Source organism: Acyrthosiphon pisum, chromosome X (assembly GCF_005508785.2).
Source record: "Acyrthosiphon pisum isolate AL4f chromosome X, pea_aphid_22Mar2018_4r6ur, whole genome shotgun sequence".
Taxonomy (NCBI): domain Eukaryota; kingdom Metazoa; phylum Arthropoda; class Insecta; order Hemiptera; family Aphididae; genus Acyrthosiphon; species Acyrthosiphon pisum.
The window spans coordinates 124,597,788-124,607,458 of NC_042493.1; the positions used below are offsets into that span (position 1 = coordinate 124,597,788).

At 27.4% G+C, this 9,671-nt stretch overlaps 1 protein-coding gene across 2 annotated transcripts; it reads right to left on the reverse strand.

Annotated features, from left to right (window-relative positions):
- Positions 1-969: 969 nt before the first annotated feature.
- On the reverse strand, positions 970-8,223 carry LOC100572241. 2 transcript variants are annotated; one of them, XM_029492777.1, is made up of 9 exons: positions 7,608-8,223; positions 6,180-6,242; positions 5,185-5,238; positions 4,149-4,208; positions 3,569-3,595; positions 3,345-3,392; positions 3,086-3,145; positions 2,795-2,800; positions 970-1,837 (listed from the first exon to the last, which is right to left on the reverse strand). In XM_029492777.1, the coding sequence occupies exons 1-9, from the start codon at positions 7,654-7,656 to the stop codon at positions 1,818-1,820; spliced, it is 387 nt and encodes a 128-aa protein (XP_029348637.1). In that variant the 5' UTR covers positions 7,657-8,223; the 3' UTR covers positions 970-1,817. The 2 variants fall into 2 exon arrangements, with proteins under 2 accessions (XP_029348637.1, XP_029348638.1); XM_029492778.1 differs by lacking the exons at positions 970-1,837; positions 2,795-2,800 and adding an exon at positions 2,807-3,015 and having other exon boundaries at positions 7,608-8,218.
- Positions 8,224-9,671: the final 1,448 nt, after the last annotated feature.

Below are 9,671 nucleotides of genomic sequence, written 5' to 3' on the forward strand. Positions count from 1 at the left end.
ATATTATTTGTATATTTCAACAGAATCCAATAAAATTACTTCTCATATTTTGAGATCAGGTTTAACAGATCATTTTGCAACAATATTGTTGCTATCTGATTTGTTCATTCATTAGAAAAATCCTAATAAAACAATTGTAAGACCAGATAAAATAGACACTGCTCATTTAAACTTAGTAATAAAAACGAAAAATTGGCATTCATGTTTGGACTATGATAATGTTGATACTATGGTTGAAGTTTTTAATTCTAAAATCAGCAAATTTATTAACAATTCATCTACTCTTGATACAAACTATAGACCAAAAACATTTTTAAAATAAAAGAATTGATTACTCCTGGAATATTATTTATATTAGAAAGTAGGTAATCAGCTAAATTAAGAACCACGCCTTTTGACCCTCATTTAAAAAAATATTACATTTTTTACAGAAAAATTTAAATTTGTTATTGCGAAAATCCAAATAACTGTACTATCAAAACAGATTACAAAGCTCTGAATCCAATACCAAACAAATTTGTAATATTATAAATGAGATCATAGGAAAACCAAATAAAAATATAAATAAAATAAAAAAGATTAAAAACAAAGATGGTATTCTATTATTAGTGAATCTAGTTTTGTAATAAACTCAATGATTATTTCATAAACGTTGCTTCAAGTTTTGACACTGAACATTCGGACAAGGATAATATACCATTAACTGAAAATAATATTTCCAAATACACCATATTATGTCTTATTTATTTAAGACATTTAAAAAAACAAATAAATCAATAAATTCATATTACATTATATTCTTTATTTTATATTCTTTATTATTATAAGTACATTTTAATCATTCTTATGTAGTTGAGTTAAATAATAATATAATTTTTTTATTAGCGTTACATTCCAATATAGTTAAATTTGTAAAATATCCATATGAAGCTGAATGTTTATCTAAAAAATAAAATAAAACATCAGTTGATTTAATTTAGTTTTTTTTAATTATTGACTAATTTTATTTTTTTTTTTATTTATTAATAAAATAAGTCATTCCTAGCCGTTGCAGACTATCTATATCTATGGATAAAAGACAATATTAGTTTGTAGCTATTTTAAAAGGATGATTATAAATATAAAATATGGACAGATGTATACAATTAAGCTAAATAAAATAAATATTCTAAATATTACAATATATGAATACGGTATGGTTACAGATACTTGAGATACTATATAAAAGCAAAACTATTACAATATGTACATTGTACAGATTAGACTGGAGGTTGATTTTGAATAATGAGATCACGAGGGCGGCCGCGTTTCAGACGTCATTAGAGCGTGGTGGATGAATATCGAGATTGTAGTGAAGTGAGCCTGTTTAGTTGAGTAATGAACTATGGAATTTTTTTGATAGTGTGCGTATAAGGTTTTCGATTTTAACAATTTGTAGGTCTTTGTAAATATTTTCATTCCGAACCACGGAGCATTTGTAATAATTCTTAGCACTTTATTTTGAAATATTTGGATTTTTTTTTAGGTGTGTATAGCCGAAAAGTTCCCCCATACTGGACAAGAATAAGTTATTAATGGCAGTAGAAGTTGCTTGTATATTAGGATTGAAATTTTTTTTTTGAATGACTGATTTTTTATTTATTATTGAAAATAGTATCGATAGACGTTGATATGCTAGTTGTAGTTTTATTGATAAGTGAGGCCCCCAGGTCAGCCTCTTGTCAAGAGTGAAATTATTGACTAATAAATACATAATATTATAGTAGTAATTGATAGTTCACTTGCGTATATATAAGGTACCTGCAATAGACTTTCTTCTAAATTCCAAGTCTTCTGACTAATTTCAAAGACTTCCCTTAAAATTCCAGAACCTCCCACTACAATATAATACACATTCTCCTATATACCAATTATTCCGCCTTAATTCAACGACAACCGTCTATAATACAAGACTTATGACTAAATTCAAAGACTTTCGTCTATATTACAAGACGTCCCCTTAAATTACAAGACTCGAAACTACATTAACACGTCTACTGCGTATGTCTTTTTGCAGTTTTCACCCGGTGCGTATGATAAAAGTAAAAAAAAAATATAAAGAAACTGCTCATAACGACGTATGTATATTTAAAAACATACGTTTAATACACGCTAAATAATATAAAAATGACATTAAGTCATGTGTAGGGAATTTTAAACAATTTCTTTTAAATGAAAGATTTCCCACTAAATTAACAGTATTCTCTTTGTATGCAGTGTAGGATTTTCCTCGTATTCCGACTAAATGCAAAGACTTCCCAATAAATTAAAATACTTCCCACTACATTCATAACTATAGGTACTGCGTATGACTTGTATGTATTATAACTAGGTTAACAATTATAACTTTTTATTGATTAAAGAAGATACGCAATTAAATTCCATATGTAGGTACATCAGTTTTGATAATTTTTCATTCTATTCAAATGTTTTTTTAGTAAAAATATGAAATTCTTAAGCAATTAAATCACCCGCCGCAGTGAAATAGGTCGTATCTCTGTTTTCACAGTTTTTTTTTTTAAGTTGTCATAACTGTATTATTGTAGTTCCCGTGAAACTGATAGTAGCATAAAACAATCAAAGAAGTTCTACACAGTAAAATTCAGTCACTAGTCACTACCGTTTTCGCGGGAACTACACACAAATAGTTGTGACAAGTTGAAAAAAAGAAATTGTGAAAACAGGAATATCCAAAAAAATTAATTAGACATTTAAATGTTTTTTATGTAAGAATATAAAAAATATTGTAACTTACAAGGTGCTATAAATCTCAACAAAATTACAAAATTCAAATAAATTTAATTGAAATGGGTACATGTTCTAATTAAGATCTCCCTGTTTTACATCCTGTGTATTATATAGTACACACTGTATATTTATCGACTTCATGGTTAATATTTGGTACCTAGGTAGTTAATGTTATTAAAGTAATATTTACCTTTTTTGCATTACAATTGTATATTTTTTAACGTCGACCTGGTCCATATAATATGAAAATTCATAATTAATTCTTATTGAAACTAAAATATTTCATTCTAGTATTTACCTTCAAAATAAGGACGTACGCTGTATTCTGTACAAAACGCTGACACGTTTTTTAAGTAACCTTTGAAAAAATAAAAAAAAAAGTTTAATTGTATACAATTGTTTATTTTTAGTTGAATATAATATTATAGAACCTACCGAATAATAGTTAAGAGTATACGAGTATATTATTATAATTTATAATATAATAATAATTAATTATTTTGTAACGTGTGAGACTTTTGTTTTATGGGTTTGTAACCAGTTCAATAATTATCTACCTGTGTCACCGGTAGGTTTATACTCAGCAACAAACTTTCCTAGTGGATCTGAAATGATTTGAATTAGGTTCATGTAAGTGTTTATTGTTACTTTATAAATGCTACATTTTATATTTGCATAGACAACTGTATTATACGCAGTAATAAATATACATGTATTATAAAGGCATTAAACATTCAATAATAATTATTATATTATATTACCATTGACAAAAACTACTTACAATTTTCACTAAACTTGATTTTCAAAGCTAATATATCATATAACATAAGATTTTAGTATACACTAGATCATATAAATATATATTATAAAAGTGCATGTAGATTGTAGGTATAAAATAAAACAACAGCAAGGAATATAACAGGCTACTGGTGCTCGTAATATTATTATGATGATGTGTTATATTTTAATAATAATATCGAGTGATGTATTGATGTATCTGTGTGTCATATTAATCACACCACGTAGGAAGAAAATGGCACACTATCATTAACTACCTACATATTAGGTACAGCCGCAAAATATATAAATTTTGGTGTAAAAAGAGTTTTTTACAACTATTTTTGAACTAGTAACTACATAATTTCTCCTTCTACTATTGTTAGTACGTGTGATCGTTATATTACTGAGAAAGCATACAACAAGACTACAGTTTAATATATACTATCTCATACTGAATTAATTTCCTCTTCCCTGATTCTGAATTATAATAATAGAATATATAAATGTATTATCAAAAAATGAAATGTAATATTATATTATTATAACTATGTGATAGCCAATAAGCAGTCGTGTAAACTTACTCAATTTTTTTGCTCTGTCTACCATCTTAAGTTGGTTCCCATTGTGAAAGAATAAATTGGCTATAAAAGTATATATTTTAATATAATATATAAAAACAGTTACAAAGTGAAATATTATTTACTTTTTTTATACTTCAATGCACATAATTGTAATAATTACAACATAAAAATCATATAATATTATTTTAAGTATTTTTATGGACGTCTCCACAACCGAGTTTGTTCGTTAGTAAATAAATACGAGGTGTTTGAGTTATCACTATAATACTTTATTAATATAATCAATTTTAAAAGAAATTTAGTTGCACAGAATGATAATTAGACAGAAAACAATAGAGGCTCTGCTCGATGGTCTGCCAGGACTACACTGAATATTACACAGACAGCGAGACACGGTAGGGTCTCGCTCGGGCTCAAAACTGTCCACACAGCGAATTCCTTAAGACCGTGTGACTCTGTCTGTTCACACATTAATATGCTTACACACTATACTATATTATACTATTACCATATCTCATACTGCGTATAGCATACAGACAGGGGTTCACAACAGTATTAATTAAGCATGGTGCAATGCAGTAGGTAAGTAGTAGGACCCTCAGTTTTCTCCTCGAATTTAAACTATGAATCATTTCTGTATAAGCTAGGCATTTATTCTACACTAAAACCAATAAATAGTATCAGCAATACAGTGGATCCAGATCAGCCATAGGTGCACAAAAATACACAAAAATATGTTGTAAAAACTGAAATTTATAAATATTATAATATTGTAAAAAGTTCAAACTTTAAAAAAAGCTTCGTCCGTTCTCTTGAGAAGATGTTCAGACATGTTTATATTTTTACAGCGTTCAAATTGAACCGTCTAAAGTCTCACAATCGAGTCACAGCGGAGAGTCTAAAATATTTTTTATTGACCGACTGACACCACATTAATCATCTATATTACTATATAATACTATAGATTCAATGACCACAGTACATGTTATTTATTATTAAAATATAACACTATTTATAACTAGACATGTATACTTACTGAAATCAGTTTTCATACTATTAGTTTTGGCAACAGTATCAAACAGGTGATGATCTATAAAATGATAAATTATATTATATATAAATCTCAGTTTGTTATTGTTTTTATACTTCAATATAATCCACTACAAATACTTGTCGACCTACGTAACTACAACTAATAAATATATTATCATATTTAAATTATTAATTTAGCACAATGCAAGTGTAAGTGTACCTACCTAAATGAAATAAATTGATAATTTGAAAAATTAAAATAAAATTTGGTATTTTTTTAATGTGGTTTAAGCTACTACTACTCTCTAAACTTTTCTTACGCCTCTAAAAATAATCTCTGATATTTTTGCCTTATTCAATGGAGTTGTTTTTGAGTATATAAGCTATACACATACATATGGTTCTAAGGTAAATTATATTTATTCGGGGGCGTAATCTGGATAATTCTATGCATGCATGTACATACTCTACACTAGATAATAATAACTATCGCGGTTATATCCAAAAAAGAAATGATATACATTTTTATTTTGACTATTGTCTATTATAATCTGCAACCAATTGCAACAATTTAAACAAAAAAAAAAGTTTCAATTTCCACAGTGAATCCCAAGAATCCTGTTTGACAATATCTTTAAAATAAGAATATCGAAATATTCTTATTGCACATCTTAATCATTAGATTAGCCACTATTCCAAAATTTTAAGTGTATGATCTACATACAACTTCTAGGTTCATTTATTTTATATTTCTTAAGATATTTAGTATTTAGTTACATTATTACAAGTATCATACCAAGATTAATTTCAGCACGACTATTTCCACACATCCCAATTAATGGAATGTCATATTATATCAATAATTACAATAGTAACTACGTGATAGGAGATACGTATGAATTTACATTGTAAAAATGTGGGGATCGCTCTACGTATTATGTATCCTTAATACATATTTGATAATATGATAGGCGCAACTAACTTGAAACTTATACTTACTGTTTTTATTTAGTAAAGTATCACCGATACGATTTTGAACGATGGTCATTTTCTTTTCTTCAACTATAAAAGGATAAATTAGATAACACGTTTTCCTTTACGGTTTTGACCTTATATTCTTCATCATTCTGTTTAATAAATAACATTTAAGCTTAAAATAAAACACGAGACAACTAATGACAATGGACCATATTATGGAATTTGGGTGGTCCGATAACAATATATACGTACGCATTAGGCACATTTATACATTATACGCACTCATCTTACATATACGTGACACATGAAACGCATAAATAATATTATACACGCCCCCGACCAGATTTTTAATAACAGCAACACAATCAATCATCAGCGGCGCATGACACCGCGTATTATAAAACCTTGAATGCATTTTTACGTATTTATATTCATATATATTATATACTACAAGAGCCCTTCGATAATTTTCCGATCAATACGTTCGGTCAAAACAAAACAATAAATTACCAGTGGTACCTTTGTTGCAACGCCCAAAATAAGAAAGAATATCAATACTTTAATATCACGTATTAACCGATGCATATCAGAAGAAGGGATTATGCAGAAATCATATATTATGTAAGGACCATACAGAATCGATCCAAAAAATCTCTCAGAAGAAGACCCATGCACAACGTCCACGCCATTCAACATCACGACACTCTTTTACTACTGTTCAAAGGAGTGCTCATTACTGTGCGTATATGCGTATACAGTATATGTAATATGTATATTGAATTGTCACAGCATTCGGTATGATTTTCTAAATTAGTTATCTCCCTATCAAATAAATTCACATTATTCATCTTTTCCACTCACCTATACATTAATCTCTTGAAAATATAAGGTTCTGTGACTATCATCATATTGTAAACCCATTACATTATTATTACACAATTATACTTAAAACACGAATAAACTATAAGGGCTCATTAACTTAAATTGCATTCGGTTGGCGAATTGACTATATGTACTCTGTATTTTTAAATCTGCCTCATAACTACATCCTTTCTCTTTCTACGATTGTTAGTACATGTGATCTTTATACTACAGAGAAATACAGAAATAATTCAGATGATTTTTCATAGTAAATTAGTTCCCTCTTCCCTGATGCAGACTTATACAAATATATATTAAATGTAAGGTTTCCTTCAAATATTCAAATATAATAATATAACAATTCTAATAGTTAATATGTGTTTGCCTATAGGTATGCATTTACATTAGAACAACCTAAGGATCGATTTACGTATCATCATTATTACCAATATAATATTTGATTTTATGACTAATACGTATTTGTATTACCTACCTATTTTCGTATATTTAATCATCAACAATCAGTTAATACATTATAAAATATTTAAATATAACATTATAAATGACTAATATCTAATATATACTTACAGAATTTAAATACTGTCATATTAAATGTATGAAATTCCCCTATGAACATATAAATTATGTAACACAATACACATAGATCAATTTCAGTTTGTTACTATTTTTATATATCATTATAATCTACTACACAAACTTGTGAACGCAGTGGCAATATAAAAATATATATTATTTAGCCTGATACAACGAAGATTAACACTCTATTTTCCATACCTAATGGATCGAATATCTAACCAAAATATCATGCTCGAATTTTTTAGTGTAAATATCGCAATGGCTTTTATATTTCTAGAAAAGTCAATGACATGATTGATCATGTCAAATCTCAAAAAAGAGCTATGAAAATTGTATGGATGGTCAAAGGCATGGCTTAAATATACAAGGTTATTGCACATAGTCTATATTGTTATCAAACAAAAATAAAATTGCTGCGTATCGGTCAGTCCATATCTCAGTATATTTCATAGTATAACCAGTATATGTCGTCCACTTACGCTGCCATTTTAATTCCTTAATGTGATAAAATGATATAGAGGGAGTACCTACTTTTCCAATAACCTCGTATATTTAAACCATGGTCAAAGGTAAATAGACATGAATTTTAAGAAAATCCAAGAGACATAATATGTTTACGTATCTATATATATATATATAAGTGTATGTGAGAGGTAGAAATCCAAAACGTACCAACGCCTAAATACTGATTTTTTAGGAGAAGCGATTTTCGATATCTTAACATTTCCAAAAAAAACTAACCATTTATAACCAGTTAAATCATTTTAAAGAAGATTTTTTATATTATATTATATTATATTATATTATATTCTTAATTTAATTTAAAACTTAATTAAATATTAAAAAATTACTTTTTAGTACGTTTTGGAATAACATTTTTACTTCCTTATATTAATTAGGTATACGTACAATACAGGTAAAAGTACTTTTAGCATAACATAAAAAAGTACGTTTTGGAAATAATTCGTTTTGATATAGTCAATTATTTGTTCCTCTTCTTTTAACATGGACAGTAGTACGTTTTGGCGTAAAACTGGAAAAATGTACGTTTTGATATTTTCTAAAATATATCATTTTTATGTATGGAAAATGTTCGTTTTGGATTAAACAGTCATTTTGAATCGCAAATTTGACCAGGTAATGGTTCATTTTTATTTTTTCTGACGACGCTAATTGATGCATTGTTATTTTTTTCATAAGAATCGATACCTAACTCGATTTTGGCAATTTTGGTAATAGTACGTTTTGGACCACCTTTCATGTATGGACTGCTTGTTAAGTACAAAAAACAAGTGGCGAAAGTCGAGGATAATTGAATACTATTCCTCTTTTGAATAAACCCTTCATAATTTTTATATTATTAATTTTGTGCATCGTCTTCGTATCGGGCCAACAAGTGCAATCAATTGGACGAGTAATGGCTGTACCATACCGTCACGGTGGACAGACACAACCAGCACTTACAGTTTTTTAACAATGTTATAGTCATAATAAATAAGTGAATATTTACTAGTCTAAAAAATTAACATACCGGTTCTTGATTTAATAAATTCATAATTATACATTTGCTCTATAAAAGTTTCGATTATAAATAACAGCAAATAAATCTTTATAAAAACATATAAATAAACATATAAATTCATATTATTTTAAAATCAAAATTACAGACTAACAAACTTTTTTAATAAATACTGTAGAAATATGATTACGTTGAGCGAAACTTAATGTATTTATAAGAGAAATATGTTGTGAATACTGTAAAGTAAAATCAAATTACTTACCATGGCAATCGACTAAACGTTTAAATTCTAAATTGTTAAATTAAAAAATGTATTAGGTATTTTACCAACAAAACGAGAGCAAGATAGTTGACAACATCTAAGAGAACGTCACAACCGCTGACAAACTTACATGTGTAGTAAAATATCAATATATAGCATTTGTTTAAGAATAATATCCTTACCATTAAGTTTGATTTTCATATAATTATTAGAATTAAAAACAAAATTTGTTCTGTAGAACTTCAATTTTCTATTAAAAGATATCTACTTTTAT

Coding starts and splice junctions, on each gene's coding strand:
- LOC100572241 (XM_029492777.1), bottom strand. CDS start 7,656: ATGTTCATAGGGGAATTTCATACATTTAATATGACAGTATTTAAATTC. Junction 6,243..7,607: donor TATGACAGTATTTAAATTCT/GTAAGTATATAT, acceptor ATCCTTTTATAG/TTGAAGAAAAGAAAATGACC. Junction 3,393..3,568: donor AATCAAGTTTAGTGAAAATT/GTAAGTAGTTTT, acceptor AAATCATTTCAG/ATCCACTAGGAAAGTTTGTT.